The 23,925-nt window shown below is 38.4% G+C and overlaps 2 protein-coding genes across 2 annotated transcripts in view; both read right to left on the bottom strand.

The window, feature by feature from the left end:
* The window catches only part of LOC306880758 (glycogenin-1-like), a 12,535-nt gene extending 5,163 nt beyond the window's left edge, over window positions 1-7,372 (bottom strand). Inside the window, exons 1-4 of the mRNA XM_079434499.1 lie at window positions 7,242-7,372; window positions 5,813-5,948; window positions 5,496-5,670; window positions 5,253-5,415 (exon numbers count right to left, since the gene is read on the bottom strand). Coding sequence (XP_079290625.1) covers window positions 5,253-5,415; window positions 5,496-5,670; window positions 5,813-5,948; window positions 7,242-7,248 — 481 coding nt within the window. The 5' untranslated portion in view covers window positions 7,249-7,372. The remainder of the gene's footprint in view (window positions 1-5,252; window positions 5,416-5,495; window positions 5,671-5,812; window positions 5,949-7,241) is intronic.
* A 1,485-nt stretch (window positions 7,373-8,857) lies between these two features.
* Window positions 8,858-9,934, bottom strand: LOC306880904 (type-1 angiotensin II receptor B-like; the record flags this gene model as incomplete). Its single annotated transcript, XM_079434710.1, has 1 exon — window positions 8,858-9,934. One exon carries the CDS (start codon window positions 9,932-9,934, stop codon window positions 8,858-8,860), a length of 1,077 nt encoding a protein of 358 aa, XP_079290836.1.
* Between the last annotated feature and the right edge of the window lie 13,991 nt (window positions 9,935-23,925).

Genomic DNA, 23,925 nt, shown 5'->3' on the forward strand with positions numbered 1-23,925 from the left:
GTTAAATGCTTGGAGCTCGGAGGGGAAATTGTTGCTGCTCCACTCGGCTCACATACTCTGCCGGACACCGCCAAAAATGTGGCTTTTTGATAATGTCTGTCCTACTACAGGATTTAACAGAGTAACAGCTCACTACCAGTTACAAATGACACTGTAACAGTCTGTCAGGCAATTCTAGTTGCATTTTTTAATCAATTTCTTAAATTATCCTTTGACTATGTTCTGGCCCGCTAGCTAGTGGCAAATTTTACCAGAGTCACTCATTTATAAATTGCGACATGGTATGATAAAATCAACATGCATCTACACTAAAGAGTGGTTTCGGCTATATTACTTTTTTTTCCTCATGCAGCGCACTGAGTAAGGAATAAAAGTGATAAATATGAGAGTAGTTCTGTTAATATTATGCATTCCAAACAGTAAGCGACAGGTGCTTGGAAACTGTTTTGTACTCATTTACTGACGAGGCTGCTGCGGTACAGCCAACTGAATGCGCTGCTTCTCTGCCGGTCACTGCACAGAATAGACGCCGAGAGAGGCGACACTGCACTGGGAGAGTCAGACCTCGCGGGGCAGCACTGGCGACATCTTCCAACTGAACCATAGCTAAGGTTTATCCAGAAAAGTCGCTAGGTTTGTCAGTATGCATTTTCTATGGAAAAAAGCCGCTAAAAGGGTCTGAAAGTTGCTGAATACATGCGGCAGCTTTTGGCATCAGGCGGTGGGTATTTGTGGTGGTCAATGTGGATGAGTTCTTCTGTCATCACGTTCTACAACTTCAGTTTTGGAACTTTCACGCTTAGGAACACTACAGCTGTTCCCTCGCCACAGTTCAACAGTGAAAAGAAACCCCTCTCAAACGGTGCGAACGTAGTATAAACGACATACACCAGTATTGCGGTATTTTAAAAATTCATATCATAAGAAAAATAAACACCGGTATTCAGTATGAACCAGTATACCGCCTAGCACTAATGAACAGATTTAATTTAGGCTCAACACGGTTCAGCACTGCAGCTGGAATTGCTTGCCAGTTCAGTGCTGAACAGGGTAAGGATCTGTCTCGGCATGTTTAAGAGAAGTCAGACTAAAAGTGCACTCTGCAGTGATGAAGCCTCTCATCAGCAGAAATAATCAAAAGGCTAGGCTCACATTTGCTGAGGACCATGTTGTGTGGAGAGGAGAACTGGTCCAAAATTCACTTTAGTGATGAGAGCAAGTTATAATTTATTTGGGTCAGATGGGAAATTTTGTTTGGCATCAAACTGGGGAAAGACTGAAGCCCAAGTGCAAGCCCAAGTCGTCAGTGAAAGATGGAGAAGGAAATGCCATGGTTTGGGGGGCTTCTGCAGCAGGAGTTGGGCCTCTTCTACAGCTACATGGCAGAGTGTTCATCAGAACCTCCTGCGGCAACATGCGGTTCCTTCCCTGCAAGCATCTCCCAATCAGGCTGCAATTTTCATGCAAGACCATGTTCCCATCACACTGCAAAGTGGGAAGTTTTGAGTGGAAGAGTGGACCTAGAGCTGCACAATTCTGGATAAATTGAGATTCACAATTTATTTTTGCCTCAAATAGAGATCACGATTCTGAACTAATCAAAATAATTAGGGATGCACCGATATGAAAATTGACCCGATACCGATAATCTTTTGTACATGAAAGCCGATAACCAATATGTTGGCCAATAAATCTAAATCCAATTTATATATATAATTTGAGAGCCCGATTACAAAAAAAGAAAAACACCATTAAAAGCCATTAAACACTTCAACATAAATCAAACAAAGCAGCCTTACAAATAATTAAAACACTGCAAACAAGTCACTGGACAACATTACATGAAAAATAAAAATAAAAAATTAATGTGCCATGGAAAAATTAAATGGAGTAGCATTACGTGTTGCTTGCAGAAATGCCTGTATATTAATTGGCCTAATTTGCATCACAATCGGCCGATGCAGATTAATTTAAAAATGGCAAAAATCGGCCGACCTCTAACGGATAGCCAATGGCTTCAGCACCCGAAGGGTTAGGGACTGGGTGACCAGATGTCCCGTTTTTCCCAGGAGTCACAATTCGTTGTCAATTAACTTAAAGTTAGTGAAGGCGCAATAGGCGGAATGGCGCTGATAGAAGTGCTCTCTCTTGCGCAAGCTCCACTTCTTAGTCCTCACACAGTGCGCGATCAGTTCTCAGCGCTCAAATACACACACGGCAGTCCAAATATCTATCATGTATAGTCAAGAGTATCTCACGTAAATACAGTCGGTTATGGTTTAAGTGAGAGTAAACAGGTGGGTGAACACTGAATGCGTGTCAGTATTACATGCATACCTTCCGTCTTAAATGGACAGCATTCCTAATTATCTGTGTCAATGTTCACCAACAAAAGATGTTAAATGTATACTAAAGCTGCAGTCCGTAAGTTTTGCTCTGTCGCCATCTATGTTTGAAAACCTGGAATTGCAGTTGCTTGCGGAATCATCTATATTACATGGGTTGTACGCTGGCACAGTTCCAGCACGGATGAATCTAATGTTTTGAGGTGAATGTGTGGCAGTCAGTCACCACACCGGTGTGGATATTTACTGTACTTCGCAATCACAGATTAGTCTACGTCTTGGAATATATGACATAAATAAGAATTTAACAGATATTGTCATAGGAACAAGTTACAAGTCAGTCACGTTTCTTCTGACCAACTGAGGAAAAAAAACATTACCATAAATCGCGCTACCAATGGTGATTTAATCTAAAGATCGGTTAGCTCATATCATAAACTGTACAAAGTGTTATTGTTATACTTTCTCAAATTAACATCAGCATTGCGTGACTAGGAGTATAGTGTGCATTAGTATGTAGATTTCAATTTCTGTACAGTCTAATCTAATTGTCATACCATTCGAATTTCATATTAATCCTTTAACCCAAAAAGCAAATTATGCTCCCTTCGAACTGGTTGTCTTAAACAAATCTTGTGTAAACTCAGGCTATCTGTAATCAGAAGCACATTTAAAATATAATCATTTAATTTACATACGTTTAATTAACAATACTTTCTGGATTACAAAATGATACATTTAATTATTCCAGCTGCTGTGAGATAAGGCTATAAACGATCTGTCACCTGCAGGATCCTCACGTGCGATAGCCTACTAACCGGGACAACCAAAAAATGTTTTAACCAAAAAAAATAAATAAATAAGTTACAGACTGCAGCTTTAAGTAAACCTACTGTATCTGAAAAATTTGTTTAATTTGCATCTCTACCAAAAAATGTATTCCAAATTCAATCCTTGATTCAAATTTCTCATAAGCTTAATTGATTTGGTCTAAAGAGAGAAGAATTGATTACTATTTTTGTTTGAATACTACATATAAAATAGCTACAAAAATAAATGTTGGTAACTGCAGTTCGACTAAATGTTATGACTAAAAGTTGACAAATGCAATGACTTTGTCGACAAACTATGAAAGACTCAAATGACTAAAATGTGACTAAGACTATTAAGCATTTTCGTCTCAAGATAAAGACCAAGACTAAATCAAAAATGCCTGACAAAATTAACACTGGTCCACACAAATGTTATTTGAAGCGCCAATTACTTTTGCTCTACCATAGACAGCAATGTTTATATCCAAACTATAAACTTTCATCCCAGTATTTCTGTGATATGAATGACTGTAAAACAGAAATGGTGTAATTGAAAAGACTGTGAAGCTATTTTTTAAACATGGTAACTGTCTGCTCTCAGCACAAACGCAGATTTAAATAAGACTCTCAAAGGTTGGCACGGTCAAATTGTCGTCATTTAGAAACTACATAAAATAATTAAAGATAACACCAGAGAAGCGTGAGAAACTAGCATGTCCTGCGGCCACAGATGTGCTGAAGTCATTTAAAGCAGGGGCCTCTACACTTCACTACTAATTTATGACAGCTGTAACCCTGCAAAATATTAGTTGTAATCTTGTGCTACAGTGGTTACTGTTCAATTTTGATCACTTTGTTATCCTGAAAATAAAGCCTTGTTGAAATGCCTTAGTTATCTTTTCAAACATGTTAGTGGATCAGTGCTTATTCCTTCAAATTTTGGGTGAAGATTAAGTATTTAAAGATCATTCTCTAATTTTGACCTCCACTGTAGAGCTCATTAAATATGGTAAAAGGAAGCTCAAACATGCTTGCTTTGATTAAGCAGTCCGATTCATATGGATTACCATTACAATAGCTTTATTAACTTTTTGAAGCATTTGGTACTTTCAATGGAGGAACAGAAATGTCTTGGGTTCAATTAAAAATCTTCATTTGGGCTTCAAAGATGAAAAAAAAACCTTATGGGTTTGGAACAACATTTTTATTTCTGAGTGAACATCTCCCTAGTAGAAGCCAGATTTTCAAACATTCAGAGATAAGCCATAGGCTGCATGACATGGTGACTGTGACTAATCAACCACGCTACAAGAACCCTCTGTATGTTGTGTGCGAGCGCATATATGCATGCACATACATATATATATATATATATATATATATATATATATATATACACACACACACACAGATAACTAACATGAGGCAATACTGTTTTTAACTCTCAGCGATACGAAGATGAAACAGGAATACAACTACCTCAAAGACCTTCAAAACAGAGGTCTACTGATAACGGAGGCTCAATTCTGTGTTTAAGATTAGCTCTCTAACTAAAAGAGGAGTCCTTTTTAACAATTTGGGTTAGACAAAGCACAGGAATACTGAAGTGGCAAAAACAGTATCTCTTAAAATATAAAAAGTTGTCAAAAAACAGACAAGGATTGAATTTACATGTAATTAAGTATAAATATCTTGAATGAGAGTTCCTGTACAGTACAATCAAAGCAATTTCACAAGGGTCTAGCAGGAGTCTCTCATTTGAGAGGCTTGTGTTTACTTCATCCCACACAGAGCCCAGGAATAACTCCCTCAGGTGGCGTGGTGTACCCCCCCCCAAAAAAAAACAAAAAAAACAGAGCCACCATGTGTTCAGCCTACATGCCTGATAAAGAACGCACTCATGGCCATGTTGAACTCTAGCAAGCTTGCACAACTCTTTCACAACCCAGGGTTTAAATGTCTTATAGACGTGCTGGAGGAGAGGAACCTTTTTTTTTTTTATTTCAAAGTATATTATTCAGTGCAGTTATGAAGTGCTAAAACACCCCTTACAGCTTCTCAAACAAATATAACAATACTAAAGAGTGTCACTTGCCATCAAAGCTGCCATTCTCTGAGCAGGTGGTGAGAAGCTTCTCATAAGTCTCGTTGGAGGGACGGAAGACGAACACACCAGAGTTGAAGCAATCAGGCCAGCCGGGATCTGGTGCGGCAGAGAGCTCCTCTCTCTCAAATAACTCATCTATGTTAGACAAAACCTAGGGACAAGAGGGAAGACCAATGAAAACCTCTCAAAGACACCATAAAAACATGATCAACATTATGAGACAGCACTCACTAGAGTATCTGCATCCATAAAGACACATTTGGAGTATTCTGTAAGAGTCCAGCAGAGGAGTTTGGTGAAGGTGACGCCCAGGTCAGGTCTCTTCATCATGGCCAAGTGTACAGCATCCCCACTGTCCAGCACATCCACCAGCCTGACCTCATCATAGACCTTACGAAGCACTGCTCTGCAAAGTAGTACACAGAGCACAAAGTGAGACTGATTGATCTATAGATCACACTTCTGCAGTGTGGACAACAACAAATACCCTATGTGACAGAACACAAAGCAGTTGAAAACTCAATGCTTTTGTATAAAAAGCACTCTACCTGGAGGGTTCAGAGACATGGGGGCCAATCAGGGCCACTAGTTTCCTCGATGTGTTGTGGTTCCTCAAGGACTTGCCAAGTACCATTGCTCCTTTGGCATAATTTTCAGTTGTGGCAAGGGTGACAAAAGCCTGGTCTATATTAACACAAAACACCACCACTTACTGTATGTGTTCTAATTTATGTAATATATTGCACATGCAAAATTACCATTTCCCCCATCTTTTTTTAAACTTAAGTGTGGGTGCGTTCTTTTTTTTTCTGCTTGAAAGAGTCTGACACCAGAAGCCTTGCACATTCATTTATATTAGCTGAACAGAAAAAGGGTGTTATTCTGCTTGATTTTGCAAAATGGTGTTTGTCGTTTTAATTTAGCATGCCTGTTTATGGTGTAAATTTTACTGTTGACTGCACTTTGCTATTCTTCTTGTTTGATAATTCAGATAACGAATAAGTCGTCTTGTACATTCACAAGAAATACCTTGTATTAAAAATACAACAGTTCAAATACTCAAATTTGCCTGCTTTTCAAGAGGACTAGGACTCCCATACTATTCCCAGACCATACTACTGAGAAACCTGGAACTCCACTCTGGAATTTCTGAGGAACGATAACAGAACGTCTTGGGCGAAGTAGAGGAACTATGTCCGTTCCACTCGCGCATTCAGACCGGGTTTCCATCTGTGCCCTAATTAAAATGATGCTTCGCATCTTTAGGAACTTTGTTGAAGAAATATACAGCTGGTCAATTTCTGTCAGAAAATTTACTCCATGTAATTATTTAACGTATAAAATGAGACAACACGCTGTAAGTTTTGGAGGAAAATAAATTAACACAAATATACTAGTATTAAAAAACGATAAAAATGTTTGATGTTGGTACTTTATTTGACACTAATTGTGGAAAATAATATGCATAACTCTCATACCTGCTGTTATTTTTAATGCCTTTGACTATTTATTAGATATTTGCGTTCATTTAACAATAACTGATGTACTAGCACATGTTGGAGGAACTGATTACGATCCACCCGCAAAAGAAAATACTGCATTGGCTGTGATAGACTGATACTCTGCACTGTCGCACTGAACTCAAGCGAGATCGAAGTAAACTAACAGCAGCTCTTCCTGCATGACAGGCCAGTGAATGTAGCCGTAAACACTGCGCACCAAACAACTGCGTAGGAGACGCGACTAGGCCCTTAACGCAATAGACCAAACGCTTAACTGTGTATATCGTCAAATATTAAAGGACAACACGTCTAGACAACACTGAAATATAAATTCAGCTCTGATATCCAAGGAGTTCTGCGACCTCCGAGGCAGCGCATGTTATAAGCTGCGTTCATGCAATTTGCACAAACACAACTGCCATTTACTTCATTTTAAAGGCACAGGAGATATGTTACGGTTCATAACGTTGCCTACCTGCCATGGCTCACGTTACAGCCAGACCGAACCGGATACACGGCCTCCGTGAGAAACGCTGAAGAGAAGCAGTGCGTGGTCTGTCAGAGGATTTATACTAGTGACATGACTTCCATGGTCACATGACCCCTGACAACAGACACGCCCCCCTCACTTACCACTACTAACATTTCAGTTAAAAACATTGGGAGACATCACGAAACGAAACTCACATTTCCAGGTATGATCTGAGATCAAGTAAACTAGTTATGCATGCGTTTATATATGTAATTCAAAGTAAAAAATGTCAGTTCATGTCCAAATGCAGTTGGAAGTTCCTCTTTTGTCTCATAGCACTAACAAGTGAATTATGTCTCATTTACTTTTTCATTTCATGCTATCTTGTGATAAAAAAATCCTTGCATTAGTCATTACGCTGAAATTTATTTTATGCTTTCCTGTTAAAAGACACCACTTAACATACAATTTCAGCCTACATTATATAGAACAGCATGTTGCAAAATACAATTTATCAGAAGAATCAACAGTTTTATCAACCATTAAAGCCTGCTCGAAGTGCTATATGACAACAGTGGTTTAAGAAAAATAAAACATTATCAGATGATAATTCATATCAAGACTAAACAGTGGTGACCATGATAGCACAGCATATAGTATGTGAAAACTACCATATCTTGTTAGACCCCATGCCATAGTCTAATCCAGGGCTTTTCAATCTGGGGTCCAGGGACCCTCACGGAGCCACAAGGGGAGAAAAATAAATCAATTTAAATAAATAAAATTACAGAACTCGACACTATTAGTGTTTCATTTTGCTTTCTAAAGACTGGTGAGAAATCATGAGACTGTCATAGTGAATTAATAAAGGAATAAGAAAACCATTGCTGTCAATAATATAAATTACATGTGTGTAGAAAAAATGAGGTTTATAAAAATGTATTGTTAATGTTAATGTGTCAAAATTGTTTAGTTATATATCAATTATAAATAGATAGCCATGAATTGGCTTTTATATCTCTCTCAGAAGGAGATCATCATATTTGGGGGTATGTGGCAGAAAAATGTTTGTAAACCCCTGGTCTAATCAATGGAGCTATGAGACACAGGAACCCAGAGATTCAGATTTCAGACTAAAAACAGAGTAAAAATACTGCTGTAAAAAATGTGTAGAATAATGAAGATTTCATTCATTTATCACACTGATGGAAAATACAGCATTTAAATTGTACAAGTGACACTTTACCAGCTTAGATGGGTGAAATATTACAAATATTATATAAAATATATTTAGTATTTTCAGCGTGATTTTGTCCTTTGGCGAGGAAGGTAAAAAGTTAACTTAAAAAAAAAAATAAAAAATAAAAATAATATATATATATATATATATATATATATAGGTAATGTTGTTGGATCAAATTTACACATATCAGCATGTCGATAATGAATAGTTTGCAGCAGGCTATATTTACACTGAACACACAATACCCTAAAAGACAAAAAGATGAATCACTATATTTCGTTCCCATTCTAGTACCAAGTGACAACACAATAAGCAAGAGTCATCTTCTGAATTGAATCAGTGATTCATTCAGAGATTCATTCACTTCCTGTTTTTCTCATGTGGCTTGAGGTATTGAGGACATTTTATTGATGGAGAGGTGTAATGACTCCGAGGCTTGATAAGAGAGAGAGCTCATCTTGGTACTGAGGGTGGGGTGAGACACCACAGAAGTTGAGGTGCACCTCAAGAGCTTCAGCAAGTTCCTGCGAAAGTTCTTCCCAACAAAACTGTACAGGATTGGGTTCATACAGCTGTTGAAAAAGGCAATACAAATGGTGAACGGCATTACGGTGTCGATGATCTCAATGACATCGCAGTTGGTGATCACCTTCAGGAGACCAAGCATGTTCATGAAGTTGAAAATCTGATGTGGTGTCCAGCAAAGGAAAAACGACAGCACGGCGACAGCCAGCATGCTCAATACTTCATCCCCATTCGATCTCGAATTCCTCTGAATGTCCCGTGCTTTGAGCAGAGACCGGCCAATCAGGCAGTAGCATGTGAGGATGATGGTGATGGGCAGAAGGAACCCAAGAACACTTTTCATCAGACTGAGAGCTGCCAGCACATTGCGAAGATCTTCTTCATCTAGGATGGCGCATACAGTGACATTGTTATGTTGGATAAAATGGGTCCCACGGATAACGGTTGTGGGAAGGCTTAAAAGGAAAGCCACTACCCAAACCAAGACGCAGGTCACACGGGCATACACCAACGTACGGCACCGGCGGGACTTGACAGGATGAACGATGGCCAGATACCGGTCAATGCTGAGAGCAGTGAGGAGAAAAATACTAGTATATAGATTAAGGAGGGCCATACCAGCAATGGCTTTACATAGGAAGTCTCCAAAGAGCCACTCGTAGCCTGTTGCAGTGTATATGGCCCAAATGGGCAGGGTGAGGAGGAAAGTCAGGTCTGACACAGCTAAGTTCAAAACAAATATGTTTGCAACTGTCTTCTGCTTCAAACAGAAGTAGATGACAGCGACTACCAAGCTGTTGCCTACAATTCCGATGATAAAGTTGCAGCTGTAGACTACTGGGATGAACGTGAAGATGAAATCGTGGTGCCCGGTCATGTTACACGTGAGCTTGAGTCCCATGTTAGCGTCAGCTGTAATGTTGTCCATTTTGGAGATCTGTCAAACACACCCTCAGTTTCACAGCATAAAATGCTGTGTCACTAAAGGAGCCCTATGAGAACAGAGTGGATACAGATGGTTAATATGGCAAAAAGTTTCAAGCAATTTATCACAATTTTTTTCCCCATTTGAAAGGTGTATTACTTACAACAAACACTAGATGTCTCTCTGCTCATATTATTTAGGAGCTTGTTGATTTTGGAAAACAGCAACTGGACTGACTGAAGGCCTCCTTCAACAGCTCCTTCCAGTTACATTGAAAATTAGCTAAATCTTGTACAATTCATTAAACAGAAATATGTATGCTAATATTTGACATGGTCTCTAAATAAATCAATCAATAAATAAAATAAATTCCTGACATTTTACATTAAGGTTCAGTTTATTAATATTAGTTGATATATTAGGAATCACAAACTAACAATGGACAATATTTTTACAGAAATTATTATCTTATACAGAATTTATTATCTTAGTTAATGTTAATTTATATTTATAATATAATTTGTTATAACTGTTTACAGACGTGCATTCATATTACAATAAAAATAATTTACACAACGTGAAATGTTAAAATAGAAATGGTATATAGAAATCAAATAATAACAGATCTAATAAATACTGTAAAATAATTTTTATTGTTAGTTTATGATAACTACTGCAATAAATAATGTTTATATTTACTATTAATATTACTATACAATACTACTATTACTATTTTTATGAACTGTGTAACACTTCTGTATATTTAATTCAGAAAAAAGTGCCAAACTATATACAATCTAGAACATAAATAAACAACAGAGATAAAGCAGATAGATAGATAGATAGATAGATAGATAGATAGATAGATAGATAGATAGATAGATAGATAGATAGATAGATAGATAGATAGATAGATAGATAGATAGATAGATAGATAGATAGATAGATAGATAGATAGATCCAGAAATGTTGGGATGTTTTTTTTAATTTGAACAAAATGAAAACTAAAAGAATTTCAAATCACATGAGCCATTATTTTATTCACAATAGAATATAGATAACATAACAAGTGTTTAAACTGCAAAATTTAACAATTTTATGCACAAAATGAGCTCATTTCAAATTTGACGCCTCCTGCAGGTCTCAAAATAGTTGGGACAGGGGCATGATGTACCATGGTGTAGCATCTCCTCTTCTTTTCAAAACAGTTTGAAGACGTCTGGGCATCGAGGTTATTGGTGTTAGAATCTGGTCCCATTCTTGCCTGATATAGGTTTCCAGCTGCTGAAGAGTTTGTGGTTGTCTTTGATGTATTTTTCATTTAATGATGCACCAAATGTTCTCTATAGCTGAAAGATCTGGACTGCAGGCAGGCCAACTCAGCACCTGAGGTGTATTCCAGAAAGCAGGTTATGTGACATACCCGGGTAAGTTTGAGGATAAGCGAGCAGATAACCTCAGCTTTCGGTTCCAAAATCGGAGGTTACTTTCAGGGTATGTAAGTAACCATAGCAACTTGCTCTCTGAAGATATATATACATATATATATATTGGTTTTGCAATTGGTTTTGCATTGTCCTACTGAAATGCACGTCGTCTGGAGCATATGCTCTAAAACAGCGGTGCCCAATCCTGCTCCTGGCGATCGACTGTCCTGCAAAGTTCAGCTCCAACTCTAATCAAACACACCTGCCTTCAATTTTCAAGTTATCCCGAAGACCTTAATTAGTTGCTTCGTGTGTGTTTGATTAAAGTAGGAGCTGAACTTTGCAGGACAGTTGATCGCCAGGAGCAGGATTGGGCACCCCTGCTCTAAAACCTTTATATATTGTGGCGGGAGGAGCAAACGACAGACACAGTGGGCGTGGCGTCAGGCCTCGGAGAGGTTTTTATTAAACAAAAATCTTAAAATAAAGTGTCCAAAGGGGGAAAAGTGTCCAAAATATACAGGGATCTGGTGTCCTCGTTGTGCTGCGGGGCTGTGAAGGAGGGCAGTGTTCAGGAGGGAAGGGTCCAGGTAAGGGGCGGAGTCCGGTGGCCGCACGTGCTCCCCTCCTAGTCCGGGGCGCGATGGCTTCAGCTCACGGCTTCGTCCTCTGCTGGCCGCGGCACTTCTGGGGGACTCTACGGCCCGGCATCCTGGCCCGTCGGCCGTATCACGAGTGCGGCGTCATCTGGACTGCGGGTCCGGCGGCTCGCGTCTCTGGCGGCGGCAGGAAATCCCTCAACGCTCCCTTCCTGGACCCACGAGGACACCAGCGTGCATGCACGGGGGAAGAGACCAGTCTCTCGAGGAGAGGCGCGCTCGGCATTTAAACAGCGGCGGTGATGAGGCTCTATTCACATCAGGTGCGCCTCATCACACGCCGCCAGCCCTAGGTGTTCAGCGCCCCTCCTCTCTCACACACCCACTCCCGTCGGGAGCCTGGTGAAGGGCGGCGAATACGGGACGGGGTAGTGATGATGAACAGGGGGGAGGCAGCCGACTCGTCACAATATCTTTCAGCATTCATAGTGCCTTCCAAAACAAGCTGCCCATACCATATGCACTTATGCACCCCCATACCATCAGAGATGCTGGATTTTGAACTGAAGGCTGGAAGGTCTCCCTCCTCTTTAGCCCGGAGGACACGGCGTCCGCGATTTCCAACAAGAATGTCAAATTTGGACTCGTCTGACCATAGAACACTTTTCCACTTTGAAACGGTCCATTTTAAATGAGCCTTGGCCCACAGGACACAACGGTGCTTCTGGACCATGTTTACATATGGCTTCCTTTTTGCATTATAGAGCTTTAATTGGCATCTGCAGATGGCACGGCGGTTTGTGTTTACCGACAGTGGTTTCTGGAAGTATTCTTGGGCCCATTTAGTAATGTCAATGACAGAATCATGCCAATGAGTGATGCAGTGTCGTTTGAGGGCCCGAAGACCTTTGTTGGATGCCTGTGGTCTGCCCATCTTAGAAGTAAAGATGGGCAGAGGCTCTCCAATCTTTTTACGCACTCTTTCACAGATTGGAGAGCCTCTGCCCATCTTTACTTCTGAGAGACTCTGCCTCTCTAAGACATCCCTTTTATAGCTAATCATGTTACAGACCTGACCGAGTCCCAATACACACTTGTAGCCAATCAGCAGCTTTCCAGCAGTGGAGAGAACTCAAGGAGTAGGAAGAGCTCGAATCAGATGCCAGGATTGCGTTATTTCTTCTTGATAGGTGAGTAACGTTGATTTTGCTTTGGCTTTTGCTTGAATACACTTATGTCATCTTCACTTGTTTCCGCGATTGTCGATGCCATTGTTGTGTAAGTACGTGTGAGTGCGGAGATTTCAACCCCCCCCCTTATATAAATGTACATTATACTATATATAAATTGCGGGCATCAGGGAGCCGCTATTATGCCTGGCATTGAAACTGCTTTTTTGTTTCACTTTCGAGATTCGCGATCGCAGTACTGTTATACTATGGAGCTGCACACCCCCTAACCCTCCCGCCCCCCCCCCCGGTCTTGGTCCCCCCCCACTTAAAAAATCCCATCTGCGCCCCTGCCCCTGCCTACTTTTTTGAGACCTGAAATTTTTGAGGCCATCAAATTTGAAAGTGAAAAAAGTAAAGTGAAAGTGACGTGACATACGGCCAAGTATGGCGACCCATACTCGGAATTCGTGCTCTGCATTTAACCCATCCAAAGTGCACACACACAGCAGTGAACACACACACACCCGGAGCAGTGGGAAATGAGCTCATTTAGTGGATAAAAGTTTAAAATTTCTCAGTTTAAACATTTGTTATGTTCTCTTTGTTCTGTTAACAAATAAAATAAAATAAAATATTGGCTCATGTGATTTGAACGTCTTTTAGTTTTCATTTTATTCAAATTTTAAAAATGTCCCAACATTTACAGAATTTGGATTGTAGACAAACAGACAGACAGACAGACAGACAGACAGACAGACAGATAGACAGATAGACAGATAGATAGATAGATAGATAGATAGATAGATAGATAGATAGATAGATAGATAGATAGATAGATAGATAGATTTTTAAAAATATTTTAATATACATAAATAATTTGTATTAAACATGATATATGCACTGTGAGAATTAAGTTTGGTCATCTTCTCAAAGCTCCCACATCTGTACCATAATGGAAACACATCAGGCAGCTTGTCATGGGAGTAAAGGTCAAACAAGGTCAAGCTCTCAGAGAGCTACATTTTTCTAGGCAAGAATTTGTTTCCACATTTTAAAAGGCTATAGATATACTACATATTGATATATTGAATGTAGTATAGTGTGTCTATATTGTATGCTGAATGTATACAATGAATAGCTGGTTGAAAAAAGGTAACTGTAGATTTATTTATGGAAATACCTACGAAGGCAAATTCCTTGTAACTGTAACTTACTCGGTCAATAAAACTGAATTCAGATTCTGTATTTATAATATAATATATACAATATATATTTTAAATATATTTATTTCATACTAAGTATATTTCAAATCTATTAACATATTTACTGACATATCACTTGAGACTTACTGACATAAAAATTATAATGAAACTTTATTTGAAATACTACTTGTGCACAATGCACATTTCCTAATATTAAGCCTAAATTGTGTTTTAATGTCACTATTGATGAAGATTGAATGATCTTTGAATAATATCGGTCTTCAAATGCAAGATATTTAAAGTGTACCTAAAGTATATTTACAATAGTTCCACTTCAAATACTTAATCAAATACTTAAGTATGTCTTTAGTTGGACTACTTCCGCAAAATTAAAGTGCATTAAGTCCAAAATTAGTTGTTCCAGTTTAGCAGACTTTAAGTATACCAGTCAAGTATACCAAAAGTACAATTGCAGGGTATTTTTATTAAGCACATAAATGTGTAAATGTATTTGTAGTATACTTAAAATGAAATAAATGGATTTTAAACACATTTTAGTATATTTATTTTTGACTAGGGAACACAAGCACATATTATGCAAGCATGCTGCCAAGGGAGTCAACAACCAATAACAGACGACATTGCATTCCAAGGTTCACGTCTTTTGAATATCACTCAATCTATTTTAACATGCTTATCAGACATCCGCTATTGCTCAGGAAGTGGTGGCTGATCAGAATAATGCAATTTGTCATACTGATAAGAGATTTTTGTTTTTGTTTGCATTTATTTTTATTTTGGTGGTCTAATAAAATCTTTGTACTCCCTACAGTGATGGATAGGATCAGCCCGGAGTAGAGAAAAGTTTATGCATTCAAACTGTTACAGAGTAGCAACAACATAAAAATCCTCTTACCTAATGTGCTGAGCTGTACACATGAAACACAGTCATTTACATCAATGGTGGGTTAAGTAGCTGGAGAGACACTGACAGACAAGACACACACACACACACTTGTAAACATTAGATGCCGCCTTACGCCTTACGGTACGGTAAAAAACAAACAAACAATAAAACGCGCTATGACACATTTAGTGTGTTTTCTGAGGTTATGTGTCAGTTTGATGAATTTACAAACAAGAATGTCTCATCAGAAATGTGTTCTTTGTTAACTCACAAGCTTACTCATCTCTTTGGGCTATGATTAGGGTTTGATTAAATATTCTAATTTAAGGTAATAATTACAAATATAAAAAAAAAAAAAAAAAGAAATTTGTATATAAATAATAGAAAATATACATCTAAAAATTTATTTTTACCTTTAGTAAAGGTGACATCCAAGATGCTCCATCAGTTCCAAAACTGGCTTTAAGAGATCGGTCCTGACTTTTGGTCATAACAGAGTGCCTGGTCCTTTTCCTCTACACCCCTCTTATATCTCTCAGATAGTCCTACAACTACGCCAGGGACCCACAATGGGGGCTGCACCGCGGGGGCCGGATACGTCCATGGTCATGGGAGCAAAAAGTGGGGAAGGGAGAGAGTCAAAAAAAAAGACCCTTGAGGGCAGAGACAGATTTTCCCATCATTTATTTGGTCACCTTTTTCTCTTAAACATGAAAAACATGTTCGGTTCTTCTTTTTTCTGCATGCTTGTAAACAACATTTCTTCAATGGATTGTTCTGTAAAAAGCCTGCACATTAGCATAAAACACATTACATGATTATCCTAGCTTTGAGCACATAACAAAAAAAGGTACAGGCTGGTAGTGCGACAGCATGGACATTTACATGATTTATTCTGACCGCTCTCAAGGCGAGCCTGGTACTAAACCTGTGAAATGAATAGCAAAGGACAAACAAATGGCCTTCTGTGAATATTAAAGCAAGCTCACAGTCAATAGCCTAATGATATTGCATTCAGCTACTTTCATAAAGCAGCAGGGAAATATATTGGACATTATGTTGATGTCCATGGTGAAGGAGACTAAGCAGGAGAAGAGGGATTTACTGATGGCACATGCTGCAGACAGAATCAAATAAGGTACAGAAATAAATGACATTTCAATGTATTTGTATAGCGCTTTTCACAATACATACTGTTCCAAAGCACTCATAAAGCCATGGACATTTTTCAGATAGTTTCCAAGTGTGAGTTTAAAAATTGCATACTTTTTTTTTTGTACAAACTGACTGCTAGTAGTCTTTCCCTCATTTTTTGAGGCCTCTGGGAACTCTAGTCCCTGCTGCCTGTTTTACTCCCAAGAATAGATCCAACTCCTTCATCCTTGTAGTATTCAGCTTATTCTTTCATCTTTTCCCTTAAACCCTCTAGTTTTTATAACACAAAAGGTCTTGCTCACACAAAAAAAAATTGCGATGTCATGGCTAAAAGTAATATAAATGTGAGAGAGTCCCTTTAAAATAGAAATTCTCAACGTGATCTGGTCATACCAATCTGTTCCGCTTATAACGCAGCTATTTTGTACTAGAAATGTTCCTTTGCAGTGGCATGGAAACTTTTAACATTTAGCACATCTGGAGACCTATCCATTAATCTATGTATTTGGACAAAAAAGAATACTAGAAGGAAGTAGAGGCAGCTCTAACAGGCTAAAGACAGTATATCGTTAAGAACACATAATATAGAATTTGATTTTGTCTGCAAAAAGACAATAATATGGTCAGTTTTTCCTCAAACAGACTGGCCAGAGACAGAGAGTGTGGAGCATAAGTCTTGTAGTAAATGGATTACGTGTTGCTGCATCAATAGGAGGCTAATTCAATACACCCATGTGCTCAAAAGTTAATGTTGCCTTCAGGGAGCAATGTGGATGCTGATGTCTGCGGTTCCCCCTGCCCTTATTAAGGATATTTGTTCTACCTGCTTGTTTGGGTAATTGTTAAAGAGCACATCCATATTTTTAATCAAAATTCTATTAGTATCAAATATTGGACTAAATGTAGGTACATTTATTCCGCTTATTACACAACCAATCACCAAATAGCCGACTGGCGAGAAATACTGAATATATTTTCCTACTGTTTCAGCTAAGAAAACATTACAATGTACAACACATGAATTCATGTTTAATTCAAACTATAACTGAGATGCACACAACTTGATTATATCACAGTAAATTTAACGCTGTGTTTTTCTTGTTGCTGTGCCGACTGTTTTGTAAATCGCAATGGACAGAAATACGGGAAAAAACTGTAAGTTTGCTTGAAGATATGAAAGTATTCAAGTAGCCTACCATAGCTTTCCAGAGCTGTGTAATCAGTGGCGGATTAAGACTCTTTGGTGCCCCTGGGTAACGACACCTAGAGTATATAAATCTGAACTGTATGCAGCAAATTGAAACATTTTATAACTAGTGAAGCCAACTGTTACAGGTATAATAATAATCCAATCTGTTAATCACTTCAGACTCTATGGAAAAAAGAGTGGATAATCTTTTTAGAGTCATAGTTGTCCACAGCTCATTTTTCATTCATTTATATTTCATTTACAAAACCATTTTCTAATGTTTTATTCCCTCGTGTACAAATTTATTAGAACACCACCTATTAGGTTTGTGCCACAGCTGCCCTAAACTAAGTATTGGTGTATTGGTGATTACCAAAATAACCATTTTTATGTTTCCGTAATATGCTTCCTAGTCACAGTAGTGTTTCTAATGCTAAAATATAATTATTGTTGGGATTGAATGGATTCGAAGATAGATTGCACAAAAGTTTAATCAAAAGCCTTTGTCTTTAGGAACAACTAGAAACTATTTGGAAGTCAGTAACAACAGAGACTGGAAAAGTGCATACAAATTATGCAAGAATGCAAGCTTTTATCAAGGCCAAAGGAGGCCATTCAACCAGTTTTTAGGTTATATGTGTGAATAAAAACTATTTAGTTGTTTCAGTTTGTTATTTGCCCTATGATAATACTCTTTTTCGTTTTAAACAAGTTTTTGAACAAGCTCTGCACTGTAAAAAAAAAAAAAAAAAAAGTTGAGCCAACTTAAAAAATTTAAGACAGCCAGCTTCAGCAGATTTTTGAATTCTCTCAACTTATTTTTGTAGGAGATTCTCAACTTTTTGTTGTACAGGTCCTTCTCAAAAAATTAGCATTTTGTGATAAAGTTCATTATTTTCTGTAATGTACTGATAAACATTAGACTTTCATATATTTTAGATTCATTACACACAACTGAAGTAGTTCAAGCCTTTTATTGTTTTAATATTGATGATTTTGGCATACAGCTCATGAAAACCCAAAATTCCTATCTCAAAAAATTAGCATATTTCATCCGACCAATAAAAGAAAAGTGTTTTTAATACAAAAAAAGTCAACCTTCAAATAATTATGTTCAGTTATGCACTCAATACTTGGTCGGGAATCATTTTGCAGAAATGACTGCTTCAATGCGGCGTGGCATGGAGGCAATCAGCCTGTGGCACTGCTGAGGTGTTATGGAGGCCCAGGATGCTTCGATAGCGGCCTTAAGCTCATCCAGAGTGTTGGGTCTTGCGTCTCTCAACTTTCTCTTCACAATATCCCACAGATTCTCTATGGGGTTCAGGTCAGGAGAGTTGGCAGGCCAATTGAGCACAGTAATACCATGGTCAGTAAACCATTTACCAGTGGTTTTGGCACTGTGAGCAGGTGCCAGGTCGTGCTGAAAAATGAAATCTTCATCTCCATAAAGCTTTTCAGCAGATGGAAGCATGAAGTGCTCCAAAATCTCCTGATAGCTAGCTGCATTGACCCTGCCCTTGATAAAACACAGTGGACCAACACCAGCATCACTGACTGTGGGTACTTGACACTGGACTTCAGGCATTTTGGCATTTCCCTCTCCCCAGTCTTCCTCCAGACTCTGGCACCTTGATTTCCGAATGACATGCACAATTTGCTTTCATCCGAAAAAAGTACTTTGGACCACTGAGCAACAGTCCAGTGCTGCTTCTCTGTAGCCCAGGTCAGGCGCTTCTGCCGCTGTTTCTGGTTCAAAAGTGGCTTGACCTGGGGAATGCGGCACCTGTAGCCCATTTCCTGCACACGCCTGTACACGGTGGCTCTGGATGTTTCTACTCCAGACTCAGTCCACTGCTTCCGCAGGTCCCCCAAGGTCTGGAATCGGTCCTTCTCCACAATCTTCCTCAGGGTCCGGTCACCTCTTCTCGTTGTGCTGCGTTTTCTGCCACACTTTTTCCTTCCCACAGACTTCCCACTGAGGTGCCTTGATACAGCACTCTGGGAACAGCCTATTCGTTCAGAAATTTCTTTCTGTGTCTTACCCTCTTGCTTGAGGGTGTCAATGATGGCCTTCTGGACAGCAGTCAGGTCGGCAGTCTTACCCATGATTGCGGTTTTGAGTAATGAACCAGGCTGGGAGTTTTTAAAAGCCTCAGGAATCTTTTGCAGGTGTTTAGAGTTAATTAGTCGATTCAGATGATTAGGTTAATAGCTCGTTTAGAGAACCTTTTCATGATATGCTAATTTTTTGAGATAGGAATTTTGGGTTTTCATGAGCTATATGCCAAAATCATCAATATTAAAACAATAAAAAGGCTTGAACTACTTCAGTTGTGTTGTAATGAATCTAAAATATATGAAAGTCTAATGTTTATCAGTACATTACAGAAAATAATGAACTTTATCACAATATGCTAATTTTTTGAGAAGGACCTGTATAAACTTAAAACAACAAGTTGAGAAAACTCAAAAATCTGCTGAAGCTGGTTGCCTTAAAATTTTAAGCTGGCTCAACTTTTTTTATATAGTGTGTATATAGCTACATATAGTTTTGAGAGGATTTGAACTGAAAATAAAACTTACACTTTGCCCCTTTGTTGATTGCCAATGGCTGCAAAGTGCAACGTGAAAGCGCAAGGCTGTCGCTCCGTAGCGGATTCACACATCCATGAGCGAGGCATTTGAGTTGAAGAGACGGGAGTTGCGCGACACCACACAGCATGCTCCTAGAATCTGTTTGAGTAATATATGGGCGTCGAAACGGAAGCGCACGGGTTCAGCACTAGGCTAGCCTATGTACATCGCGCATCCACTGTTTCACGCATGAGAGAAAAAAACAAAAAAACTTTCTGAGAACTTAGTACGTTCTGATTAAAGGGTATGTATAGGTCACGGCTTTTGACGTTTGAGAATACATCGCTTGTTTTACCGCAGAAAATTTATTTGCGTGGTGCATGCCCCCTTGGATGTGGTGCCCCTGGGCACTTGCCCAATTGCCCACATGGTTAATCCGCCTATGTGTGTAATAATGCCTTCTTCTCTTAATTTGGTAATTTTACATGAAGTATTTAAAGTAAGCGTTTAGTAGGCTAAGACTGAATGCAAGAAAACACTGTGATTTTGAGTTTTTTATAATCATGTATAAATAGTCCAAAATCTCACAGCTCTGATTCCCATGCAGCTGTACCCCAGAGAGCGCTATAATTTGTCCAAATCCTAAATCAATATGGCCATCTTGAGGCCAAGCAAAAACCAAACACCAAAAAACCCTCAGGGACTTTTAAAGTTTGTTTGCATAGATATTTGAGATTTTCCTGTTGTCTCCCAAAAACACATTTAATAAACAAATATGTACAATATTTTGTGCATGTATGTATTTTGAATTTTGTAGCTACTGTAAGGCAGTGTAATGAGAATTAGAAGTCGAACCAACCAGAGGCAAACAATAGCCTACTTTTAGTTTAATTAAAATGCATCATTTTTTTCCCTTCTATTTAAAATATAGAAACTACTTAAGTTTACGCCATTGCTGGGAACTGAATGTGGGTATTACATGCCCTGGACATTTATAACATGAGTCAGTCTGGGAGTCCTAACCCTTGCCCTCCACTGCCACTGCTGATGTGAGTCACATACATGAGAAAAACATCCTGCATAACACAGCTGTGTAGGATTCGCCTCATTTTAGGGCTGTCACTGTGGAATAGGGACATAGTGGTTCTCAAGGGTACACAATATAAAGTCTAATGCATGACTTGCCTACACTGCATTATCTAGGCCTGCTCATTGTTTTGGCTACTGCTCTAAGTTTGATATCGCCGGGTGCTCTTCACTCGACACCTACTGAGGGATTCTGATGAAGAGCAGAGCCTCACCACCCAGAATATCTCCTACAGTCGCTCACTGAGGGCATGAGAGAATATTACACACACAAAAAATGCTAAATACATCATAAGTATTCATGATGATACTTGCAAACACATAAATATCCACCACTAATGGTTTTAGGTGCCTTAATAAAATATATTACTGAAATGTTGCTCTTTTATAGTTTGTGAATGAAGATCTGTTGTATAATATTTCAATTAATATCAGCTTTGTCTCAGGTTTTCAACCTACACGCCCAGAAGAAATAAAAAATAAATCCATGTGTGACGGGTTTTTTTTTGTAACAGTATACAAATATTTGATGTATAATTTACAAGTTTACATTGAAAACTCTAACAACTGTATAGAATATGTACAGTATGATTAGGTCGTAGGAGGAAAACTGAAAAGCGGGAGACTTAAAGGAACAGCTCATCCAAAAATGAACTGTCATCGTTTACTCACCCTTGGGTTGTTCCAAACCTGCATGAGTTTCTTTTAAAACTGTTTGGTTATACACATTCTTCAAAATGTCTTCTTTTGTGTTGAGCAGAAGAAAGAAAAACATAAAAGGGGAGTAAATGATGACAGACCTTTCATTTTTGGTAAACTATATCTTTAACCTTTCCTTTTAATTGTCTGTTTATTTCATTGGTGTCTTGCAAATAAATACATGTACAGAACGCTGAAAAGCAGATGAGATGGACTTAGCTAACAGGATTTGCCTCAGATAGTTTTTTTTTTCATATATTCTTTGTAACATTATCCTTAAATGTTAATTTTTTGCTATTTTCCTATCACTACTTTCTTGTTCAAACAACATCTATGTGAAAACTCAATGAAGGGAATCACCAGGAAAGTCTATTTTAGAACAAGTATATTTTTATATTCTCAGTGTCATGAGGCCCAATGATTGTGAATTATCATAGAGTTCATTCTGAGAAAATTAGTAAAACCCCAAAGCCCAGGAGTCAGTCATGCAGAATTGTTTTTGGGAGTGAGAGCGCTATGAGCTGACCTGTGTTGAACTCGACAAGACGTGCAGAATGTTTGTTTTCTATTAATTTATTGTTGCCCTAGACTGGTTCTGCTGAACAGAACCACTTGAAGTCATAATTTACTAGATGGAAGAGTTGTTTATTTATGTAGTTATTTTAAGTCAGGTTTATAATATCTACCATTGAGCAGCTGGCTATCACTTCAGGCAAGTCAAAATGTACTGTACTACAGCCAATAAGATGTTCAAGTGATGTTGATTTACACTCCTGCCAGACCTGCCAGTCCTCTTGATCACGTAGACTCATCAGTCATCACCGGTAAAGTGCAGCAGCCCTTCATGATACTGTTACTGTAATCAAATCAAGCCTACTAATGGATGTCTAAACCATGTGGGGAAGAGGGCCCGAGGCTTCAAACAGTGCTTCAATTACTTCTGCACAGGTTACTTACGTCTTTTGAACATTATCACGGCTGTCAGGTTTGTCATCACACAGAAGCACTTTTGACTGCAGACTACGTCAGTGTTATAATTTATATTGTTACAATGTCATTATGTACTTAATGATATCTGGGCTGCTTTTTTTTAAAAAAAAGGAAGTTACATGAAAAATGTCCCTTTTCATAAATGTAAAATAATAATAATAAAAGATTATACCTTTTTTGTTTCAAAGAGTTAAGAGATGTTATTTTCATTTTTACCATTTCCAGACAGTTATGGCACCTATAGTTTTTTCTTTAAGCACCATAAAAACGACTTTTATTTCAAAATTAGATTATTGTTATTGATGATATTAAAAAAAGGGCAAAATGCCTGTAGTGACATATTCACTACCTGAGATCATCTCTATTCCAGCCAGGATTGAATGAATGTTTGTCGTGCTCCTTCCTTTCACAGAAAGTCTCACCTCTGCCACCATGTGGCTCGTATGTCCACAGGTTTACATCTCAAGTTTCTTACAAACTGTTCCCAAACTTTATAACAGTAGCCTAATATAGTGAGGCACTCTGCACTGATGATGTACAGTAGAGTGTGATTTTAGGGGCTATATTAATGAAGAGACACTCAAGGGAAAACACTGATCAATGAAGTATGAGAAGGACATATGAACATTATTAGAGCATCTGAAGGCTCGTCATACTGCTGGAAATGAGAGACGCAGGTATTGCTGACAGCTGCACATTAAAATGACAGGAAGATCTGATAGTTCGGTCCAGTGGGAGAACCCTTCAGATGAGAATCACTGGGGATCACTCCGAAAAATAATCTTCATTATGATGATATACTCTTTTACATAGCAACTGCTCTTAATGTGCACTTTTTGAACTGACAGAAAATACATTTTTTGTATGAAATATCTGTGTGAAAACATTTAAATTTGAAAAATACACATTTAATAAAAAAAAAAAAATTCTCGAAACCTTACTGGACTACGTCACAAAATACAGTGGTGGCCAAAATGATTAGAACACTAGT

Source organism: Barbus barbus (assembly GCF_936440315.1).
Source record: "Barbus barbus genome assembly, chromosome: 15".
In the NCBI taxonomy this organism is placed as follows: Eukaryota; Metazoa; Chordata; class Actinopteri; order Cypriniformes; family Cyprinidae; genus Barbus; species Barbus barbus.